A 26,430-nucleotide genomic window follows, 5' to 3' on the forward strand; every position below is an offset into this window, starting at 1 on the left:
AATGATCATTTAGTAACCAAATTATGATTTGAATAAACTCTGGTGCAATTTAATCCTTTTGACACCTCTTTCAAGAACGAACACTTCCCGCTCTAGGTAATAGGCAGGGAAGTAAGGAATAGAAATAATCTCATTCATTATATTCAAGTCGGAGTTTTGAACAACTAGTTCAGTTCACAACTGTATCTGTTTGAGGAAAACCTCAAAAGTTGTTTCGAAGAACACTGACAAATTACATTAGAAATAATGCTGATAAATGAAATCTAAGGTAAACCAATATATCTTACGTTTTTACAACTTGTTACAGGTTTTATGAAGAAAAATGTATATGTGGCTGTTTGCTCATTCGTATCTTTAGATTTTCTTCTTTAGTTTAGTAAATTTCTGCTTGTTGTTTCTTTTAGCTATTTGTCTTGCATGATGATTTAAATTGATCAGTTTGAAAAAATATTAGAAATCGACTCATTCAGTAAACAATGTTTGAACCGTGTTATGGTACTCCTGGAAGAATTCCAAGTCCACAATATACCCAACAAGTTCCTCCAATCTTATTTCGTAAACGTACTGAAAAAATTGATTGGAAACGCTTAGGTGAGTCTTTGTTCTGCTAAAATCATATATGTATGCATTCTTCAGGTGACATAATAGTCGAAAGAACAGTTTCAATTATCTTGACTCAGAGCCTAGTTGTATTTAACTAAAAGGTTATTTATCACTTGTAGTTTTGCCATCTTTTTCCCCATTTGTGATCAGTAAAAGAGGGTAAAATTGTTTAATAAGCTTTATAAAATAATCACTTAAATTAATCCCACGCTTTTAATAATTATTGTTGCTTCTGAATGTCAAAACGTTTTTCATGACTGACTGACTGACATGAATCTCATTTACATTTTCCTCTTTATTTTCTATCCACAGCGTCGATTGATGTAAATCGTATAACAAAAGATGTAGATATTGAAAGCCTACAAGAAATATTATCGTCTGTCACATTCTGTGATATAACTAACGAAATAGTAAGTTGTGTACAAACGACATTTTACATAGACAACAAGCAATAATTTACTGATTGGTCCGAACCTATCAACATTTTCCTACAACTTAGTTAAATAGTTAAGGAAAATGTTATATGTGCTCACCCTCCGTTGCCTACAAATGTCTTGCTGTAGTTCGGACATTTCAACTACAACCGATTCCCAACATAACCTTAAAGTGACAAAAGGACTAGAGAATAAAAACTTCGTTTCATTCTAAAATGACCCAAAATTTTTAGTGGCTGATTGAGATTATCGTGTGGACTCCGACCAGGTAGTTTGTACCTACCACCAAAGCTTAATCCAACAGTCACTGACTTCATGGACTAATGCTACTTTTTAATTCGGCTGCCCTTAACTTCATTTAGCCTACTATAGCAAAAATTGTACATCGAGATAGGCGGTAGTTGGCCATACATAACAAGTTTCTCAGCCTACTCAATTGATGAAGATTCACAACCGCATCAACTAATTTACCATACTTTGTTATCACCCTACTCCTAACGTCAACATTTTTCATCCGGTTGTCCCACTATGACCAAGAAATGCTTCGAGGAAATACATCCTCAAAAAATTACACCCAAGACAATTCCCCTACTTTTAAAACCCATGTTTCACATCTGTATATTATTAACGAATAAATTTCTGCACAGTATACGTGCTCTTTCATTTGCAAACAGATGTCTCGCCTATCCCATAAGTGACGCGACTTGGCAAATTACATAAAACTGAAGTGATTTCAAAGTTGGACAGAGTGGTGCTTATTATTTAAAACTGATCGTTCACTAAAATTAATTTTTGCTTCTGTTAGACACTGAGCACTAACACATAGCTAGTCAGTGGATGTGAACAGTAATTGTCGTTCATATAAATATAAGTTACGTAAATGAAAATCGAAATCATCTGTTCCACTCGAAACGACTCATCAAGTAGTTTTAATCGATTCTTGATTATTTAGCAGTATAGGGTTGTGGAGATTGTTGAGTTGTAATTGAGATCATGAATTGATCAATGTTAGACCAATATTATAGACCTGAAACATCGTCGATTGGTTGAAATTAGACGCTACCGTTGGACTGTGGATGTACACTGATGAGGAGTCCCATAGTAGGGTGAAACGGCCATCCAGTTCTTCTAGGTTTTCAATGGTGGTCTAACATTGATCGATTTATGAGCTCAGTTACTCCTTGTTGTTTGATAACTCATTATTTACCTGTAATTTTAAAGCATTATCATGTACTACTTAAATTCGTACATAAGTAGTATGATTTATTTAATCATCTTTGTAACCATATATATTTTTTATTATTTACTAGATGAAAATTATTTAATTTTATTCTTTTGTTTCAAACAGGATACACGATATGTGGATAATAATTTGATAAAACTATTTCAACTTGCCCAACTTTTAGTTGAATATTTATTGGTAAGCAATAGATTTACCAATATTATCTAAGTTAGTTGTATATTCAGATTCGACATCTTTAATATTAATAATTCGGGAGTTTCCTCATATTCACATACAAACAAGCTATGGAAAACACATTTCCTGATTCAAGAGCCTTCTTCTTCCAAATATCTTTTAATGTTTCAGAGATATTTTAGAAACATGAAGTCCAGTGAAAGGACATCTTTTCAACGAATGTAGTACATTCATATATATATATATATATATATATATATATATATATATATATATATATATATATATATATATATATATATATATATATATCCCTGATTGGCTGACAAGCATGCGAGAGCGAGAAGACACGACAGCTGGAACACTACTCGCTTTATTCCAATCCCTATCTGGTACCCGAATTCCGATTAGTGTAAAAAAGATACATGAATAAATAGATGACTAACCTGACCACAACGTACAATAATTAGGGAAATACAATTATGTCCAAAACTGGGGGATTAGAATAGAAAATAAAGTACAAAAGGTTACGTCTAAATTACAATAGCTTTGGAACAGAAAATGCTATGGCAGTGAATCATGCATCAAACGAAAGCTTATGATCTGTAGAATAGACTAGGGACAAAAGTAAATGTTACAGTTTTACAAGCTTTGAATAAAATGAAATAACGTCCCCGAGAATGGCTTCCGTAGTTTGTTAAGGCTTTTTGTTTCGCTGTTCACATCAGAAGTAAATCCAACGTTTTGTCTGATAACATTCGATAATTTTATTGTTTGGACCAAATTTCTAGGCAAAGCTTTGGACTTACCTCATATTCATTCGCTGAAATTTTACAAGTATGTTCTTCCTCTTTAATGTCTACTGATATTTGATAATAATCATATTAAATATTCCTCAAAGAAAATAAGATTACAATGATTTATATTGTTGCGATGATCCAGAAAATTTCTCGCAATAGACATGACAAGCTTAGGAAACATTAAGAAGCATTTTATCCAGTCAGCGTTTAACTAGAAGTTTTGCTAGAAACATCACGAAAGTGAAAAGTCATATGTAGAGCTTCTGATTGGCTGATTACTACACTGCTATTATGTTTAGTAGCATTCCAGAATTTTCAAGAAAAGCCCAAGGACTTCTAAAATACTATAAAAAGCCCTATATTTTCTGTACATGAATGAACCTTTGGAGTAAAGTGCTTCTCGCGTATTTTGAACCTTTTCACTCGTGTTCAAGTCGCTGTGTAGATTTAGCTTGGGGGTTGCAAGACTAGCTCAGGATCTGAGTATAGCGTTCATATATTAAATCAACTAACTGTTATAAATAACTCGACTTTATTTCATTGAATATTAAACAGTAAATCTGTTGTCATTTCTTTTTTTTTTATCATATACTTTATGAACATCGATTATCTTTCAACAAAATTATCGGTGATGTTCTGTTTAGACTATATTCCTTCACATATATTTTGTATCTTTTTGTTATTTAGTACTCTCAAGATTATTTGACAACAACAATTGATTCACTTAAAGAAGAAAATAATGAACTTCGCAAGGTAATTTATTCTGTTATCAATAATAACGATTTTTAATTCCTTGTACTGAAATTAAACAATTCAAGTTGCTATATGTTCGGCTTAAATGATACAGTTATTATCTTTACCATTCCAGGATCTGACCTGACAATTTCTTCTTTTTGCTAATGGAGTATGGGAATTTGAACCAATTTATATACGTGCCAGGTTTTACGTTGTGACTAACTGACTCAAGTGAATTACATTGATATAGCCTTTTACCTATGAATTATAGTATATTTAGTATATGACTAGCAGTGGAATCAAAGAAGTTCAAATACCAATAATTTATCCATTGATATATTAAGTCCAGAAGCGAAATGTAATGGATTTGTTTCTCAGTTTTAATATTAACACCAGGATCCAGCGAGATTCATTTGATAAGACAAAATCCACACAATTGATTCCACTGTTAACCATAAACCAAATAAACTAAAATTTTGTTATACTGTTTTACAGATTATTGCTACAACTGGCTCAGTGATGTTCAAATACTGGGTTTCTTTCCATTGATTTATAAATTCAAATATCCTAAATAAACCTCCTAGATGTTGAAATAACATTCTTACTCATAAATCATTATGAAGAATATGATCTATTGCTCATCTGATAGCAATCTTTGTTTAGGTGGATTAGAATTCAAAATGTAATGATCATGTCATTTCAGATTTGTCAGCTGAATATATCTCTCGACTATTGTTTTATTTTGTTTATTTGGGACTGGAATTTATTAAGGACATTCGGTTTTGAAACCAATAGAAATTGAAAAACTAATTTGTTCTTATTTCCTATTCTCCAGCAGTTCGATTCTCAAAACTATAAACACGATCAAACTCTAAGAATTATAGTTATTGTTACTGTATGAATTTTGTTTTGATCGATTAACTATGTAGGTTAGTCGAACTCACCATTAAAACGAAAAACTTTAGTGATTTACATTTAAATTTTATGCAAAACAACCTTAACAACAGAAGTAGTTGAAGAAGTTTACAGATAAAGGAGAAGAAACTCTTCTTAATATATATATTTTCTGAATAATTACAATTTAAACAAATACTGAAAAGGAAATTGTTGTATTATGTTATTTTAAGAATCCTTTTCTATGAAAGAAAATATGTGATTAACTAAAGCAAGTAATCTTTTGGTTATTACAATGATCAGAACAATAAATGGAAACTCATAGATTCACAACAACAGATTCCATTTGTTTAAAATATATAGGCAATTCAAATAACATTGATTTTGGAGGGAAAAGTGATTTGAAATTAACCTAAACTTTCGATTTTAATTGTCTCTTGTTTATGCGAAAAATTTTCCAGCAAAGATGGATGGTGCCTAGCAGTGGAATCCAAGACGCACATTTCGTCCTATTTGGGACTCATGAGCTAGATGTACCTGCATCCGAGTTGATGTTCACTCTGGGACTCGAACCCAGTACCGTTCGCCTCAAACTCCATGGCATTATCCACTTAGCTACTGAGTTCTGACAGTCACTTGCTTGTGCAGTGGGGTGAAGTTTAGATCTACTTGGCATTATTTACTTGAATCTTCCCATTGCTATTTAGGACTGCAACTGGTCAGTTTCTTATTGGTCACTATCCATCTTTGTTTATAATGCTTGTGAATTGAGGCTATATCGAGGCAATATGCACAGTATGCACACACGCCAATAAGAGACTGAACAGTTACAGTCCTAAACATCAATGGGAAGATTCAAAAAAACAATACTAAATGTTTTTCTGTTTGTTCGTCTGTTTGTTTTTCTTTTATGTATTGTAAACGTTTGCTTTTAGGGGAAAATTTGATCATTATTTTGATTGTTTCACTGATACTAAACAGTCGAAAATATGATTTTCTATAGTTTTATATCATAGATGAACATTATTTACACAGCTGGTGGAAGATAGGGCGGATTGTTTGAAAGTTTCATCTTAATATAGAGCCTCGCAGTAATATGTACTCACAATCCCATTGTTTATCGAGATCAATACCTACTAACATTGCTGTTTGTGATTGTTACGTCCTTGATCTGTCTACCCACTATTATGCAGAAGATTATCTCAATCTCGATTAAAGCCATGACAAGTTGACTGACTGGTTTAACCTGTAGGCTAGTATGCTTAAGTCCTAAGTGAGACCAACTGCTTGTGATAGAGAAATGAAAAACTATTTTATCACCTGATCGACTGACAAGCGCGAGCGAGAGAGAAGACGAATTAACTGGAACATTACTCAATTTATTCCCGATTCCGATTCACATTCCGATCTGGTTTTCATTTAGACTAGTGTAAAAAGAAACATAAATAAATAGATTACTAACAAGACAAAAACGCAGAAACAGTCAGGAAAATACAACTATGTCCAAAACTGGGGATTAGGGTAGGAAAATAAAGTACAAAAGATTACAATCAGAGAGGGGATTTTGTGGATATCATGGTAATCTACTAGCTGATGAGTCCCAAATAGAACGAAACGCGCGTCCTGGATTCCACTGCTACCCACTATCCATCTTTGCTTATAATGCTTGTGATTTAAAGCAATATCGAGACAATACGCACAATATGCACATATGCCAATATAATAGACTGATCGACTGCATCCCTAAACATCAATGGGAAGGTTCAAGTCAACAATATCAAGTGGATTTACACTTTCCACTTATTATTAACCATTAAATCTAATTATATTGTCAAAGACTTTTAATTTGAGATTTAATCCCTTTTTATGGAATAAGGAAAGAGATTTATGATTCATTTTGAAGTAGAATTAATAAAAATGAATAAAATAAATTCCCTACTGATTACTACTTTTTAGTAATATTGAACATTTTGATCTTACTAAAAAATCGCTTCAGATTACGGTGCAAAATAGACCTTTACAACTAAAAAGATCTCCATGATTTACAACATTGAAACAATATCAGAATGGGGGTTTGTGGAGATTGTTGTGATTTTAATAGTTGAATTCGTAAGGTGATTTAAGCTAGACCACTGTTAGAAATCTGGAAGTACTTGATGGCGGTTTCATCCTAGTATGGGACTCCTAAGTAGTGCACATCCATGATCTCGCATGCGGGACTCGAACCCAGGACCTTCGATTTCGTGTGTGAACCCTTAAGCTCTAGACCACTTCAATCGAACCATGGTTTTGAGCAACCCTTTATCTATTTTTTGAGGTACATAACTATCTCAAACCCAAAACGGAATGGATCCCACCGGTCACGTCTTTTCACTGGAACTTCAGGAAATCCATGTGCTCAGTAGTGACTGTCCCCAAGATGGATTTCCTGAAGTTATAGTGAGAAGACGTAACCAGTGCAGTTCAACCGTGTAGGGTCAAAGTGATAATTCGAAAGATCAAACAGTTGATACGTTGCATAATACATAAAATGAAGGTCAGTATTGTAGTAGTTCTGTAAGAAATTTCTTCGCTCTATCGATTCTTTTTTTGACGAACGACAAAATGAGAATTTTCACTATATTAAAAAAATTTCATAAATTACTGTCAAATTTCTTCATCGGTATTTATTTTAGAATTGTGATAAATTAAAACACCAACTACAAGAGAAAACAAATCGTCTTACAGCAACTCGTCGAGAATGTCATCGTCGACGTTTATTACTTATGGCTCAACAACAACTTATGGATTCTGGTCCACAATCATTACACAAATGTATCTACTGTCCTAAAGCTTTTGTAAATGCATCATTTCTAGCTACACATATTCATCGTAGACATCCAGAAACAGAGGCTACGGATAGAAATACTCCAGTTTACCCAACACATCCATGTTTAATAACCAATAACACACCTTATCCACAAATACAACAATCACAACAAATATATCAACAGTCTGATAATCAATATACAGCGAATAATAACATGGTAAGTTTTGGAATTTGTCAAATGTATTTTCAAAAAGAAAATGTATTTACTTTAATAAAATGACATGGAAATTTACCTCATAAATTTAAAATGTATTCGACAAACCAATACACACATATATACCGGGATCTTCGTTGATTGTGACTGACTAGCCGACTGATCCCCTTCCCATTAAAAGAGCAAAAGAGTGTTGGACAACTTTTTCTGGTGACAATTCAGAAATAGTTTTCCAATTAATAATTTGTAAGCACAAATAAAATCTCATATTTTGTAAAGTTTTGATATTGTTTTAATTCCTTGCCTAGTCAATGAGTTATTAATAACTGTATGCAACTTACTTAACGTGTAGAAATTAGTAAAATTGCCTTTGAGCCAAACTTTATTTCTTTTATCGGCTAATAAGGATACTAATCGGTTAATCAAATGGACTTAGGTAAATGTGTTTTTCAGTTGTTACACTTCCCTTTAGAAACTTTTAGCTATTTTATCATATTTGCTAAACTATGAAATTATGGAAATTTGTAACTCATTTGGATGCTTTTAGTTGCATTGAACTCTCTGAGTTCGGATGGCGTATGTGCAAACGATCTGTCTTTTTTCTTTGTGGGTAAAATAACTCACTGAACATAGAAGTTAAGCATTTTATTATTTAACAACCACTAAATCAGTCTGTTTTGATGACATGTCTATGAATAGATGTTTTTGGAGATTTTTCTAGTTTTCTTTGTTTTCAAGTACCTAAATGGATAGCACAGAAAGATAAGGAACGCTTCATAAATAAATCACCAAACTTAGAGGGCACAAACAAAAGCTGAGGTGTGAATTGATTCCTTACATTTATCCTTTTTCTGTTTACTTATTTTTACTGTTTTAGTGCATTGTTAACATTTAATTTCCTTATATGAAATAGTGAAGAATATTTATGGCTCAAGATGAAGATCTTGGTCGTGTTGTGGTTTCTAAACCGAATAGTTTTGTTATGAAACTTTCATTTTTTTTCTGAACAACATCGGCACACACTTTAAGAGTAAAGTGACCTATTAGAATTTCCCTTCAACTGGCCAACAGCTTGTTAATAGATTTAACAGTCAATATGGAGAAGAAGTAACAACTGTAAGGTCAGAGTTCAGGTCAATAGAGAAAACAACCAAACATACAAACAACGACCACATAGCTATGAATAACAACCAAACAAATCTCTGGTCAAGAGAACAAGTCAGTCAATCGTGAAGAAATTCTAATTGGTCATATCTATTTAAAGTACGTACTGACGATTTTGTTCAGAACAGTAATCAAAGCTCTGACAACCAAACTATCCAGCTTATGGACCACAATATCAACAATGTTTTCTGTATTTTACACAGAAAATCTTTTTTAATTGGTTTTCTTTATTACCTTTCTTTTCAGAACACATCTTTAGAACATGATGTGAGAGAATTGTTAAACCAATTAAAATTGAATCCCCCAAATCTACCAATTAAACATCAATCACCAACTAGATCGATTGGTTTTGATGTAGAACAAAATAAGAACAATACAGATTGGCATACACAATTAATGGAAGAGCATAGAGTATGCATTGTCGTTACTATTGTTTAAGATTTTTTTTACCATTTATTGGTTATATTTGTTAAATAATGTTGGAAACATACACTAGTCGATCTCCTGGTAACAGCGTCGTATATTATTTTCCATTTAATCGTTAGGAGTGATCGAATTCCATCAATCAAGTTGTACTATGTTCAATAAATTACAGATGAGTTGATATTATGCTACAATAAGTTTTAATTTCAATCGTCTGGAGAGATAATCGGTAGATAGTTTTGTATTAATCTTTCATGATAGTTGACACTTGCCACTAACATGAATCTGTCCTATTAAGTGAGCTAATTTTGACCACATATTACATATCATATCACTACCACCACCACCATCATCATCATCATTACAATCGTCATCATAATGAAAACAGTAACAGTAATCTCATTTTTATTAAGTCGACAGCTGTTGAACTTAACTAATACAAATATTTATAGGGTACAAACGCCAATAAGAATTTAACATAATTTGACAATTATTCTGTTGTCAGAAAGGGGTTTTGTGGAGATTTAAGTAATTTTTTACATAGTTGAAACTATGAGTCAATTGAAGCTAGACCACCATGGAAAACCTGGAAGCATTGGACGGTCGTTTTGTGCTACTGTGGGGCTCCTCAGCAGTGAGCCTCCACGATCCCGCCTCGTGAGATTCTATGGTGGTCTAGCTTCAATTGACTTATGATTTCAACTACATAAAAAATTACTAAAATCTTCACAAAACCCCCTTCCGATAATGATCATATGCTCACTAGTGACTGGCTCCATAAGGTATTTCTTGGAGTTCTAATGAGAAGCAGTAACCAGTGGAGTTCAAACGGGTTTGTTTGGAGATATCAACTCACTGAAGACATTGGTGAATGGTTGCTCAATTTCCTGGATTGGTTGAAGCTAGACATTAACACCATCGAATGCCGACTCAGTGGTCTAGTGGTTAAGCTCTCGCGCAAGAGACTGATAGGTCCTTGGTTCGAATTTCGCGAGACGAAATCGTGGATGCTCAGTGCTGAGGAGTCCCACAATAGCACGCAACGGTCGTCCAGTGCTTCCAGGTTTTCCATGGTGGTCTAGCTTCAATTGACTCATGATTTCAACTATATAAAAAATTATTCTGTTGGTTTATTTCATCATAATTTCTGAAGTTTAAAACACCAATACTCATAATAACAAAAATACATTCTAGTGAAAATTCTCATTTCGATGTTTGGTAAATAAAGAAGGAACGAATTGAGCAAAGAAATTTCTTTTCAATTAATTTTTCATCATGGCTCTACACTAATACATATGTATGATTTGCAATAATGAAATAATACTCATCGAGTAGATACGTTATGTAATAATTATATAATGACATCGATTATAAAGTAACATTGAGTAATTGGGAGAAACAGGATTAATACTAATCAAAGTAATTATTCGAAAATCAAGTAGTTGCTACGTTGCATAATATATAAAAGGAGCAGAAAGAACTAACAAAACAATTTGGTGAATGGTTAGTAGCATAGTAGTTGTGTAAGAATCAATAGATGAATGTTGAGAACAAGTCAAATACAAATTTACAAAAATGGAAGGAATACGAAAATAGTTTGTCAAAGCCATGATGAAAAACTAATTGATAAAAATACAATCACTGAGAAAGTTATCTTCACAAATCATTATCGAATCATTGTAACCGAATAAGATTCATCAAAGTAATTACCATTGTTGTATAAAGTATTATTTACACTTGTTCTTCTTTTTTTTTAGCGTGATATGGAATTAATGAGAAAAGGATTTGAGAAAGAACTTCACAATCTTCAAGTTCAATATCATCAAACACAAGAAGAATTAAGTAAATTGAAATGCAGACCAGGTGAGTTCAGTAGTGTATAGATGATCATCGAAAATTTATTTTTTTGTGTAGCATTCATTGATAAGTTTTGATAGAGATTAATTTCATTAGTTGATGTTATTTTCCATAGATTGATTTTATTTGAGATATCATTGAAAACTATATAGCACTGTACAATTGTTTTCTTCTAGTATGCGATTATAATGCGGTGTGCACCCATGATCCTATCTGGAATTCTTGTGAGTTTTGACTGGTAGAATTCACGTCGGAAGTGAGATTTTTTTCCCATTAATTTCAATTAGTTGATCATCACGCCATATGTTGGATTTATTAAAGCCGAAAATGCTCACCATTAGAATACAACTCAATGGTCTAATTAATAAGCACTCTCCACGATAGGCGAAGGTCTTGGGTTATATCTCAGGCGTATTCTCGCAGATGGGCAGTATCGAACAGTCTCATACAAAGATAAAATCGCTGTCCAATGCTTTCAAATATTTAATGGTATTCTAGTTAAAGTCAGTCAGTGGCTATTGCTATATACATTTTATTATAATTTAATCATTAAGTGGTCACAAAGTTTTATAAGTAATACGTTCTAATAGCCACCAAGACATATTAAACTTCCAAATAAGTGTCTATAAAGTATTCCAAACTTAGAAGTTTCTAAATCCTAGTTAGTACAATAATTTGGTCAGAAACTGAAATTCAGTCCTTTTATTTAGTCTACATTAATGTCATCCCTATAGTTCTTACTTTATGTAAAACATTTTGTTTGTGAAATTAACGTGTCTATAGAAGGTTAAGAACACAAAAAATGTGATGTATTCACTACATTTCTTATTGTTTGTCATCCTGGCTTAATACATGTTTATCAAAGAAGTAAGTGTTGGAGATAAAAAGAATTACTATTTGAATCAACATGTAACATTCGAATGCTTCATTTTAAAGTAAAACTATATATAGCCCAAAAATATAAATTGATCGAATCGCCAAGCCACTACTTCCATTGTGTATAGCAAATATTACAGTTAACGTTAATATAGCCTGAGGATAAACTCCATGTTGTCAAGTTATCTAAGTGTATCGTAGTCAGTAAGTGTGGTCATGTTTTCGTTTGTTTAGCCACTACTCAGTTGAAGATATTTTCGAATAATTTTTATTATAAAATTAATTGGAAGTATGACTCCTGCTATGTTGTAATTTTTCTTCCATCATAACTGAGTGCGCTACACTTGACACGTCCGAATCATGGAGTGGTATTTTCATCGTAGAAAACGTAACGTTTTTCATGTTAGCTAGCGAAAATGGTAGATAACGAAGCATGTCCTCCACCATGGATTATGATGGAGTAAACAATAATTCCCGCTTCATTTTGATTAGTTGTCAGATGCAAGATCGAAATTGCGAAGGAGAATAGAGTTTATCCTCACCCTATCGTTATAATGTTGAAAAATACTTTATTCCTGAAGTGAAGCATAGAAATGGTACGAAGATCACTTAGTATTGATCGAACTTTCAGATAGCGACCTCAAGCACATTTGGAACATTATAAACACTTAGTCAAATTTACGACCTTATCAAGTATTACCACGACGAATTAATATGAGCTCTCTTATGAACTGATACAAAACAAAATTCGTATACGAGTGGACGTACCACTGTAATTTTATTATTTATATTACATGTATTCATATATAATTAACTGTGACTCTTCATCCATATACATTTTCTACACATATCTGCGTTCAGTTTCCCTATATGACTCTGTCTATTTGAACATACAAACTGAAACACCAATTATTTAACGGACTGGTTAGGGCTATTAATTAACACGATTATTCTCTGTCTGTATCCACTATGTTTGCATGAACTGGATCACACCGCTATCGATTTTTAATCCACAAAAATCTTTAACACAAAACCACTTAGTAAACTCATACTTAAGGTGAATTCATTCACAATTTCCTTTAACTTTGTTTCAATGTCTCATTACTTTTATTCTTATTTTTTCAGCTACTTCTAATTTAGGTGAATTAGAAAATGATATGTCTGGAGTAAGTTTCCAATAGTACATTTTATTAAAATATGATACATTTGTTAGAAAGTAATATAAATGTTGTTTTTGTGGAGATTTAGTATTTTCATAGTTAAAAACATGAGTCAATTAGAGCTAGACCACCAGGGAAAACCTGGATGCGCTGGACAGCTGTTTCGTCCTATTGTGGGACTCCTCAGCAGTGCGCATCCACAACTTTGCCTCGCGAGATTCGAACCCAGGATCTACCAGTCTCGCGACAGAGCACTTAACCGATAGACCACTGAGCCGGAATCCGATGGTGTTTATGTCTAACTTCAACCAATCCACAAAGTTGAGCAACCGTTCACCAATTGTCTTCAGTGAGTTGATATCTCCCAACAAACCCGTTTGAACTCCACTGGTTACTGCTTTTCTCTAGAACTCCTGGATTTACCTCTCGAAGTCAGTCACTAGTAAGCATATGATTATTATTATCAGAAGAATATAGCTAGACGAAGAAAGTTCCCTTTCGAATGATTTCTTTTTCTTGAGCTGTACAATAGTATTTACAGGTGATTTTTACATGTGAAGTAGTCTGTAATAAAATAAAAGTGTGTTGTACCATTCGCAAAACTATCGAAACCCCTCAACTTTCTGAAGTATCAAATATAAAAGTCTATGAAAGTGAAGTGATGTTACATCAGTTAGCTAAGTAGTAGAAACTTATCAAACGATTACTAGTATTGAATATAATAGGTTTTACATTATTTAAAAACTAAGATTGTACAGCTCAAGAAAATGATATGGTCAGAATGAAAATTCCTCTCGTTTAAACGTCTTCATATAATATATCTTTACAAATTCTACATAGATGGTAAAAAATTCAGTATAGTAACGAACTTTATTCAAATTAATGTAAATTTCTGGAGACCAAATAAGTGTATAGCATTATTCAGTAATAAGATTTTGATGATAAGCACTTTAACGACATGCTAATCATTGTCCAGTAAATTCGTATTGAACATGTATCATTAGAGCTTTGAAAGCGAAAATTTTCCTCATGTTCTTCCTTTTATCAAAGTTTCTTTGATCCTTAAACTCAAAATGTTCAAATTGAAAATCAAGATCAACATGACATAATCAAAATATGTGGTGAAAATTGTCAATCTGATTTTGTTTTAATTTCATTACTTATTTAAAGTGTTGATGAATCCCGAAATATCTCTTGTCAAAGTATAAAGAAACCCAGAAAATATTTGAAGACGTTTTGTCTAACTAGCATTGAGTAGATATGTGAAGCTATAAGTACACGATTTTTTATACTTAGTTAACCTTATAGTAATCTTTTGTCTGTCTCCACTTCTCGGCGTAATGTGTTCTTTGGTCTTCGTCTTTTCCTTTGGCCTTCAAGATTCCATGTGAGGGCTTGCCTTGTGATTTCCTCAATGTGTGTCCTATCCACTTCCAGGGCTTCTCCTTGATTTCTTTCTCCAGTTTCTATAAACAACTGAAAATTTATTTCTTTTTTATGGGATTAATCATTATCATTATCAAATATTTAATAACGAACGTTTTACTATTAGAAACTTAATTGAAACATTGAATTTTCCACCTCCTAAATCAATTGGCATTCTCTCTTTCTCTGTCTAAAAGTGGTCATGAACACGATTATATCTGTAAGCAAAGATGGGTGATGGCTAGCAGTAGAAGTCAGGACTCACGTTTCGTCCTTTTGGGGACTCGTCAGTTGATGCACCCGCATCTCAGAGTTGATGTTCACTCCAGGACTCTCTGTAAAACAAAAATAGAATATATACATTCGACATAATATTATTTTGATATGTTACTGATTCTGACGAAAAATAGAGAAAATAAAGGAAGAGATAAGATTGTCTTGCGAAAGTTCGTTTGTCTGTCGTTTATTAATTCTCATTTATTGTAATTATTTTTGGCATATACTTGATCACATACATGGAAAATAACTGAAGTCAATCAGTTTCATTAATGAAAATAAATAATTTAAAGATTTGCTCAGATCATTACAACAGTCATTTCATGCAACAGTATATCTAAGCACAATCATAGATATCGTTTTCCAAGAGATGTTCACAATAATGTTACACTACTGATTGTCTAAAGGTAATCAGGTTTCTTACCTAAATTACATTTGAATAGATTAACTTCAGTATAATTTTAAGTAACGATCTTCTTCGTAACATATACATGAGCTGTATAACTATGCTTCACCGAATATTTTCAAGGTATTTTATGTAATAATGATTAGATCTAAAAATACTACTTGCAAAAGGTTATAAACATACAATGTATGGTTATGCGAACATCAGTCACGTTCATTATTTGTGCCGAAATTCAGTTCTATTCTCCAGTACACAAAATACAAACATATTTAAATGATACGTTACTTTGTTCATAAAAATTTTCTTTCATGGTCTCTAGTCGTTTCATTTGTTTGCAACGTAGTCTGCTTGCTGTATTTTGTCTTGAATGTCAGTACTGGAACGCCTTTTTTCTGAACATAGTTCTACAGTTATAATTGTATATTTAGGAGTTGTCTATAACAGTCGATATTTCACAATATTTTCAAAAGGAAACCCATTTATTATTATTATCGTTTTATTTTTATTTATCAGCCTGTATTTCGATCGAATCGAGCAAAATCAGCTAATACATCACTACGACAATCGACTAAAAATTTTAATGTTGACCAAGGTGAAACGAGTTCTCGTCATAGTTTACCCACTGATGATGATAAACAGTCAACTGCTCATGTCTCGATTATTTCTGGACCAACAACAAGATTTTTAAGACCACCTTATTCATTAAAACCACAATTTAGTGATACAATGAATCATGATGATAAAGATGAGTCGGAAGCACAGCAAGTTTCTCGAGCAATGGGACGTGTATTAACTGCTTCGGGGGGTACAAGTAAGTTATTATAAAATTACTGAATGATAATTTGTTGATAAACATTTAAAAGAGGCGTATCTTCTTACTCTAACCATCTTTTAATTATAGTTCTACTAAGAATGAATCGATTTCATGAATATAATTTGAAAAATATAAACTGAGCGGATATTTAATCTAAAATTTATCATTATGTTTTCTAATTTGAAACTTGAAATATTAAGTTCTGTTATTTGAAGATTCATAATTAAAATTTTTACAAATTGATGTCAGTTATTCACGTGCTCCTCTATTATAATCAATTCCAATTGAGCTCCCAAATGTTCTGGTACGGCCTAGGGTGATGGAAGTCAGCTCTACATCTCGAAATGCACTCACATGGCCGCGCTAGGGAAGTTCTACTCACTGCCTTCTGGCGTCTGAAGTATTGATGACGAAGTTGAGGGGATGGAAAGCGAATGTCCGGCGCTTTAACCGGGTCGGTGGATATGAAGGATCCACCTAGGGGAATTGGAAAACCTTCATTCCAAACGAATGGTACACACGGACTCCAGGACCCTGAGGAGACAAATGTTGTATGGACCTCTTGTTGGTAGCCGACTACCATGGAACTTCATCTCCTAGCGTTGCCTTACTACCACCTTGTGGAATACACATTTGGGTCAAGGGCTCTGGGAGTGGCCCCATAAGAAAACCACCTGTTCCGGTTTAGGCAACCGAGCAGTATACCAGCCTCACACAAATCGAATGATTTATGTGGCGCATATATATTTGGTACCTCCTTATACCAATATTTGTGTCTAAATAAAGAAAACAGGGATGAGTATTACTTTATTATTTAAGTTGGAAATCTCGAATCATTTTATTTTTTCAACTATAAAATGCTTTATCATTAACCGTCAATTGTTTTTAATATCCATTGAAATTCAATTAACAGTTACGTAATTCATTCAATTGGTTTGCCGGTTTTTTATTAATTCAAATTTAATACATCTATCTTGACATAAAGTGTTATTTAATGTGTCTAGAAGTTGATTGGTGTTAATGTGACCTAGGTTTCATGCTAGTTGGCACTCGTTAGTGAATCGTATCTATAGACTTCAGGGGATTGATATTCCGTGTACCCATATTCACTGTTTGAGATATTAACACTGACCTATGGAGCACCAGATCCAGAATCAGTGTTTCCTTAAGACTACTACTTAACATCAAACATTGTCACTCAGGCTAGCTGTCACGTAACCACCTAATTAATAGTAGTTTATCAATGCTAAATACTATAAAAACATCACATTGATGTCTATCTAGTGATTATCCAATATAAATAAGTTGATATCTTTGCTATAGTTGAAATCATGAGTCAGTTGAAGCTAGACCACCGTGGAGTACCTGGAAGCACTGGACGGCCGTTTCGTCCTATTATGGGACTCCTCAGCACTGCGCATCCACGATTCCACCTCGCGAGATTCAAACCCAGGACCTACCAGTCTCGCGACAGAGAACTTAACCGATAGACCACTGAGCCGGCCGGCATCCAACGGTGTTTCTGTCTAACTCCAACCAATCCACGAAGTTGAGCAAACGTTCACCAATTCTCTTCAGTGATTTGATATCTCACAACAGACGTGGTTTGAACTCCACTGGTTACTGCTTTTCTCTAGAACTCTTGGATTTACCTCTCGAAGTCAGTCACTAGTGAGCGGGATCGTGGATGCGCACTACTGAAGCGTCCCACAATAGGACGAAACGGCCGTCCAGTGCTTTCAGATTTTCCTTGGTGGTCTAGTTTCAATTGACTAATGATCTTAACTATATAATATTAATACACCTGTTTATTATTCATAATCGTTCATTTATTTAATCATCTATTTTGTTTTATTTGTTTAAGGTCCAACACCAAGTTTAAATGCAAGTACAAATATGCTACGATACAGTCGTTTACTTGATCAATTACGTGGTGATCCAGAAACTTTAAGGAAATTACGTCATGAAGTTGAACAATTGCTACTAGAACAATTAAATGAACATGGAATTAAATCAGATCAACGCCGTTTATCTACAAATCAACTTAATCAAAAATTAACTATTTTACATAAGGAAAGAGAAAATCTAGCTAGAAAGTATCAAAATTTTATGGAAATACGAGATGTATGTTTAATGATAATGTTTATTTTTGCTAGAATAACAGATTTAAGTACAGTAAGAAGCCATAACCAATAGAGTTCAATTCATATCGATTGTAAAACAGTTATCCACCACAGGTAATAGACAAAAGTGAATCATTATCATGAATTGATTAAAGTTAGACATTAAGACTGTTGGGTACCAGCTCAGTGGTTTCGAGTTTAAGCATTTGAGAACGATACTGAATCTCTTGGACTCCATTACTGGATGAGGGGTATTGAATGAATAGATCCACACCATGATGAAATAGTCTTCCAGTACTTTCGCGTTATCAGTAGTGATTAAGATAACATCAGTTCGTGATTTAAAACTGAATGATCTGTTGTTATTTAGACAAATGATATTTGATTATTTTCATTTTCGATGAAGCGATGGATTAATTAGGAGAACATATATTTCACTACGGTTGTGCCTAATTTCTAATTTGGTATTTATTCATCAGATCATTAATTATTAAAAGAAGCCATGCTGGTAGGTACGATCCTATTGGTTAGAATTTGAAGGATAATCGTAATTCATTTCGGAAGAAATTAGGTGAAATATCATTTATTCGGTGTTAGTAACACATTTCCATTCATTGTTTATCTTTATCGAAATCTAGATTATAGTTTCGTCATTATTTGATTTTATTTGTTCCGTTTGCATTATAATTCTCATATTTTGCTTCTTCTCTTTCCATCTTACCGGCTTCCTTTTTCTTAGTGAAATGTTATAACTTAGACATATATTTATTCTTTTCAGGTCTCAAGTTGAGTGTAATCGATTGACTTACTGACTTTAGTCTGTTATAGAACTTAATAAAATGAATTTATTAGATAGAAGATCGAAGTGATCAACAGGAAAGTATTTCATTCAAAATGTGATTACTTGATAACTTCTGTAAATAAAATTTGTTCTATTTCCAACTAATTTACTGTAGTTGGATATATAAATAACCATTCAAAGTTCACACAGCGAAAATGTAGTGTAATGAAATGCTTTGATGTTATTATTAATGTTTCATCAAAATATTCATAATAAATTTGTTTGATATTTTTAGGCATTAAGTCAAAATGTTGATCGTTTAGCGCATGCAGCACTCCGTGGTAGTACAATCAGTATTCCAGAAACAAGACTACGTGCAGAGAATATTCATAAAATGAATTCATCTCACAAACTTGGTTTACCTCCTCCAGCATCACACAGTCCTGGTAGTTTACGTAGAGCTGGAACTCTTCCATTGGCTTCACAAAGAGTCGACATTACATCTAATTTAGGAGTATCTTTACCAATATTATCTGTAAATAATGAGATTGGAAGAAGTCAATCTACCATGACAGGAATGATAAATTCACCAAGTAGAAAAGGAACAGGATTCTCTGAAACAAAGTAAACATGCTTTTTTTAACCTCTTTTTGCTGTGGTACAATAATTTACATTGACCATATATTCACTTTAAATGTTAAGACATTTTATTTATTCTTTAGTGGGCAAGTCATATTCCAGCTGAGTGCTTTACTTTGCGACTAACTGCCAGGTCTTCAAGTTGTTCACGTCATGCGTTTTTTAACCGAATGAAGAACCACCAGTTTTTTTGTTTACCCTCATCTTCTTTTTGATGATATCACTTTCTGAAGCTGTACAATAGTGTTTATAGGTGATTTTTTATGTGTAGTAGGAGAGTTTTACAAAACTATCAAAGATAGTCAAGCTTATTCAAGTGGAAGTCAATAAAAATGAATTGGTGTTGGGTAGTATTGTCAAGATTATCAAAAGATTTCAAGTATTAGGTAGAATAAATTATGAATGTGAGGATGTTATTTCAATGTAATCCAACTTTTTAAGTATTGAATCGAAGGGTTGTATCATTTAGCAGAGTAATTAAGAACAGCCATCCAGTGATTCCAGGTTTTCCATGGTGATCTAGCTTTAATTAACTCATGAATTCAACTATAAAATTAATTAAAAATCTTCAAGAGCTTACGTTATGCAATAGTATTGAAAGTAATAAAGGGTGAAATCTATGGAATAAACAATATTGATAACCGTTTACTTGATAAAGTGGTAAAAAAAGAAAAAAGGTAATAATTCACAATCATAATTTGTAAAATTCGAAAGGGACCCAAGACCATGGGAAAATGCGGGATTGAACGTGAACCTCCTGTACACAGTGTTTTGTGTTTGGATTGTTAAATTACTATAGCATGAGCTGTGTGCTAACTGAGTTGTAGGGAGCACCAAGGGTTTGCCAATATGACTCCAAGTTTTCCGGCTGATAAGTGAAATATCTGAGGCAGTATCAAGCTGCAGACGGGCACGGCGTCCATTAATCTCTAAAGTCACATATTTTCTTCGATTATGTTCTGTTCTGGTATATGCCACCATTATTCTATTAGTTGATGAACAGTTTTTTACGTCTTCGGTAATGAACACTTGATGAACGACAGTGCATCTTCTTTTTACAACATGTTTCTTTATGTCCTTTAAGCTGACATTTGGTGCACCGGTAGTTTTTGTATGGGCAGAACCTTTTGTAATGTAGCTCTCCGCAAAACCAACATGCGGATGAAGGCTTCCTAATGGTTGTGTTCTGCTTTTGCATATAGGAATCTTTCTTCCCACTTACTGCCTGTACACAAGGAAGTCGACCATTATTTTCTACCATCGAGGTGTCATGTTTCAAATTCACCAGACGCTGACATTCAGTAGTCACCTCTTGAAGGGTGATATTTGGACACTGTTCAATTTTACTTAGAATTCTGGTTCTGATGTCGACATCTTCTGGAGACTGTAAGCTGCATACGAATACGAGACATTTAAACTGATCTTCTGTCATAGTTGATAATTTGAAGCGTTCACACTCACGATTTACTAAACCTGCATGCTTCACCCAGTCATCGTCAGCTGCTTTTGTTATCTTCAGACATTGGTAACGAATATTGAATAAGGACGACTGTTCAGCAAAGATTTGTGACAAAATCTCAATCGTTTCATCAAGAGTAAAATCTCTTGGGTTCTTTGGAAGAATGAAATTACTGTAGCGTTCATGTTCAACTGTGCCAAGTTTTCTTAAGAGTATTCTGACCTTGGCGGCGTCATCAAGTTTTCTGAGGTCGACCTTGAATAAATCTTCGTATTTCTTGAACCAGGTTTCAAAAGTAATACCAGCCGAACTATCGAAATTAAATTCATGGATAGAGTTAATAATATGGTCGACATTAGATTTAGGAGCATCATCTGTAACACCAGTTTGACTCAGGTTCAATTTTTGGGTTAAAGTCTCTATGATACGAACCTGGAACTGTTCAAATCGTTTCTCTTGCCGCTCCAGCAAGGCTTCAAATTGTTCAAAGGTAAATGACATCTTGAAAAGCTAACCCCGTCGCCAGTTGTTGTATCTCGAACTTAGATTCTTAGTCTATCGCACAATACTTGAGCACTCGAACGCTGGAACCCTCCCAAGTCACAAATCAAAAGACAGAAGACAAGTTGAAGGAATGTTATTCCAAACAGTGTCGAATATGGTACAAAATTATCAGGTATTTATCGTTTTTTAGTAGAAACAAAATCATCATTATAGTTATCCAATCCGCAGACAGGGAGTTATCAGCATTGTCCAATAGGGAAGCTCCACGTGGCAATTCTGGAATATTCTTCCAAAAGCTGATTGGATGGAACATGTTGGGCTCCTTCTGGGCTTCCTAGAGCCTCCTCGACTTCACCTGTGGACCATCCTCACACTATCATTGGTGGGTGCATAACATTGGATAACGTTCATCCCTTGCTTCTTTGTTCTGAATGATGCTTTGATTATCCTGGGTCCATGAGATTCCCATCCCACAAGTGAATTTCGTGCTTCTTTGGACAGCATTAGAGCAACACCCTGAGTGTGTGGAGCATTTTCCCCTTCGCGACCCCAGTACAGCAGCATCTCTCCTGTACCTAGCCTTTGTTGTCCAGTTTGTGTCCAATGGGTTTCGCTGATTCCGAGTACTGCCAAGTTGTATCTCCTCATTTCCATTGCTATTTGGCTGGTCTTTCCTGTCTCCCACATTGTCCGGACGTTCCATGTACTTATAAAATGTGTTGCTCTGGTTGTTAGAAGGTGCATCGGTCTCGTGACTTCCGAAGAATTTCGGCTTTTATCATGAGACGTCATAATTATTCCTTCAACTCCCAGGGCAGAGTTTAAATGGTTTGAATTATTTTTTCTGGTTAGCGTTTTTTTTAGCGAGTTAGCTTTTCTACGGGATGGGGTCGCTAACCCCATGCCCAACCCTCCTCCTTTACCCGAGCTTGGGACCGGCAGTAACTCTAGAAGAGCTACAGGCGGAGTTCAGGGTAGTGCTCGGATATTCTTTTACCACGTGCATACTTCGTACGCCCAGTATAATCTGCTTCACAATAGCAAGTAAACTGGTAGAGACACATTAAGGTGGCCCAGAACACCAGTTTTTCCGTGAAACCTACCTGAATCAGTTTCTTGCCGGGGAAAACAGTTCGTAACTCTGCTGATAAACATTCCTCAAGGATCTGGAAAGTTTTTTCTTTAATATCTCAGCTTCCGGATTTTCCTTGAATTCGATGTTCAAGAATAAAACCTTCCTCGTGACATTTGAATTATCTTGAACTTTATGTTAGAGTTTTAGATTACTGCCAATCAGATTGGGTTGAAAGAGATTCTCTAGAATAGTTTGTAGGATTCTATTCAGCTCATCGTCAGTTGTCATCAATGCATATTCGTTCGGTTTTTGAGAATAGAGAATAAATCTAATTTCTCTTCCTGATCAGCGGTAGCCAACTCTGGATGCTCGTATATTGCCCGTTTTAGGTTGGCTTTCTGTATAATTATTATTACTCAATACTTGAAATCTTTTCATTATCTTAAGACACTACTTCATTTTCATTGAATTTCAGTTGAATAAGTTTGAATATCTTTTATAATTGTGTAAGACTCCTCTGTTTCACTGTAGACTACTAGATGTAAAATTATCTATAAGTACAATTGTGCAGCTTCAGAAAATGATATCATCGAAAAGAAAGTTTTCTTTGCTGAAATGTCTTCCTTTTTTAAAATGAGTCAATGGAATTCATTCGTATTTTTTTATACCAAATCTATTCTCAAGAATACAAACTTATGTTAAGATTCAACTACTTAACCTCCAAAGTTTTTTTTGTAATATTTTCTAACAACTGACTTGTAGAAACCAAAAGCGCAATAAATACAAGTTTTTATAACATGTGTTAGTTTCATTTACTTTAGTCTTATAAACATTGTTATGACTTTTGCCCCTGTCAACTATCATATAACAAAATCACTAATCAGAATACCGACTGATTAAACCTTGTTCTTGTGCCAAACAAATGATGCGTTAACCAGCACGAGCAGCCTAGAATTAACTTTGAATCTTAATTAGTTCGTCTTACCTTGCTTTACTTTGCCCGTTGAGTCCAGAACACAATCTCAGCTTCCACATCACACCATAAAAATAAAAAAAATAACAATCATGCAAAATCAAGTCAGAATGTGGCTGTGATTGTGAGAGATTATAACGAATAAATTGGGAATAAGTTAAGAATGGCAAATCGTATAACAGTAGTCAGTAGGTCAAATGGAAGCTTATAACATTCATTTATTCTTCATTCGGATATAAAAACATAATGACTAGGGTGTCAAATAAAACTACAACCGTGTTAAAAATTATCGGAATTGATCAATACAAGTAAACTAAACTAAGGAAATGTACTCTACAAGAATTTTTGTTCCATCAATCATTTTGTTGTTTAAATGGATGAAGAATAAAATCATGTTCTCCCTTTTCACTTAGACCACGTTTACAAAGATCAAGTCCTCAACTTCAATATGTTTCAGAAGAAAGTAATTTCGGCAGTAAATTAACACCAACCATGCCTAAACAGAATCCTACAAATGAATCACAATTACAAATGACTTCTCAAAAATATCCAACTTGCCTACATAATAATAATAATAATGGTAATAATAACAGTAGTACTGTTCAACAAAAACAAACTATATCTAATTCACCTGAGATTCATTTTAGTCATGATCAACGAGTTGTGACATTCGGTACAAAACCAAATACTACTAATACTACTAGTAATTTATCAGTTGTACCAAGCAGTGAAGATGATGAATGGGATTCAGAAACGGAAGATTTAAATATTGTTGCAGCTGAAATCAATAAATCTCAACAGTAAGCACAATTTGATTTTACTTAAATCCATAATTAAGTAGTATTGTAAATTGTGATAAATAATCGTGTTAATTTCCATTAATTATAGAAATGACATTATTTTCAACTATCATTTATTCTCGATAAAATGATAGTTGAGAACACCTCTTAAATTGAGTCGATTTGTTCTAACAAGGGCAGAATAGTGATGTTTAGTGTTCCTTAATTAGAAATACTCCGGATTAGTTGAGGTTAGACACTAACAACGCTGGATGCCTGCTCAGTGGTCTATCGGTTAAATGCTCTGGCTCGAGACTGGTAGGTCCTGGGTTCGAAACTTGCGAGGCAGGATCGTGGAGGAGTCCCACAATAGGACGAAACGGCCGTGCTTCCAGGTTTTCCATGGTGGTGTAGCTTCAATTGACTCATGATCTTAACTATATAAAAATACTCCGAATTCTTATCATTTTGAGAATTACGGTCAATTAAATGTCATTTATATAAAACCAAATTATAATAATAAGTATTACGTTTTCTTTATTTTAATCGTATATGAAAGTGCAACGTCCTCTACAGGATTACGTAATTAGACATTTACATGAATATAGACTAGTTGATAAAGAAAATTTTCATGATTATTTTTCACAATTCAATGTAAATAATCACAATTACGAATTAGGAGGTACATGTTATCTGTAATATTAACTCTGACACTTCAACGCTCCATATATGTGTTCATGTTTTATGAATGAAGTATCAGGAAGATATTCTTGAAATGTCTGAAATTCATCGATACTAAGTTATTTGAAATAAATTTGAATTTTCACAACTATAATTATAAGCAATATGTTAATAAAACCCGAACGTCCCTTGGACTCTGTGGTCACGCTCTCAGGTCGTTAAAACCAACAACAATCCAACTTCCTTTTCAGGTCCCTCAAGAAATACCTTTCCACAGTGTGGGCAGCCGGGAAGTGATATCAGCCCTCATACCCGTAACAGCACACGAGACTAAGGTGGTCACATTCAAATCCTTTCTACACCTCCTAATAACTCTCTTATCTCCATGACTAACCTTTCTCACGTTCTCCTATCACCTCGCACCGCTAGGGCGAACGATTCGAGTACACGGAACGTTATTCCTGGTCTCCTGAAACAATGCTCTAAACTACATTTAGGAGCTTTTACCGTCCGAACATTGTGCCAAATAGGACAACAGGCCTCCTTTGCTAGGACTTTAGAAACTCGCACCATCGATGTGTTCAGCGTCTCCGAAACGCGCATACAGGATTCGAGTAGCGTGATTCATTTGACCTCACCATGTCATAATAAAGAACCATCCAGACACACACTTCGTGTATCTGGAAGCCTCGATGCTGCTTCCCGTGGCCTCGCTGGAGTAGGTATAGCATTGAGTCCTAGGGCAGAACCAGTTCTTTTAGACTGGATACCAGTAGGCAGTCGTCTGTGCGCTGTCCGACTAAACTGATCAGTAAGGAATCGGAAAGACAGGGACACTCGTCATTGCCTATTCATCGTCTCTGCCCACTCTCCCACTGACTGCAGCTCAGATGATATAAAAGATGAGTTCTACAGGAAACTTTCCGACCTTCTCCAAAAAGCTAGGCGTTCTGATGCAGTAATAGTGGAAGGTGACTTTATTGCTCAAGTAGGTAAACTAAGCAAGTGAACTCCCAATATCAACCTATTGTTTCTGCTTGCTGTCTTATATTTTACGTATTTCCTTTCGTTTTCTATGCAAAGATTAACATCGGGATCATCAAATAAAC

General features: G+C 34.1%; 1 protein-coding gene across 1 annotated transcript; it reads left to right on the top strand.

The window, feature by feature from the left end:
* Positions 1 to 476: 476 nt before the first annotated feature.
* On the top strand, positions 477 to 19,839 carry Smp_139710 (Iguana/Dzip1-like protein; the record flags this gene model as incomplete). The annotated part of the gene is made up of 10 exons (XM_018790079.1): positions 477 to 591; positions 916 to 1,013; positions 2,386 to 2,457; positions 3,942 to 4,007; positions 7,559 to 7,909; positions 9,317 to 9,481; positions 11,251 to 11,370; positions 16,007 to 16,304; positions 18,172 to 18,431; positions 19,507 to 19,839. The coding sequence occupies 10 exons, from the start codon at positions 477 to 479 to the stop codon at positions 19,837 to 19,839; spliced, it is 1,878 nt and encodes a 625-aa protein (XP_018655458.1).
* Positions 19,840 to 26,430: the final 6,591 nt, after the last annotated feature.

This window comes from Schistosoma mansoni, chromosome W, assembly GCF_000237925.1.
Source record: "Schistosoma mansoni strain Puerto Rico chromosome W, complete genome".
Lineage (NCBI taxonomy): Eukaryota > Metazoa > Platyhelminthes > Trematoda > Strigeidida > Schistosomatidae > Schistosoma > Schistosoma mansoni.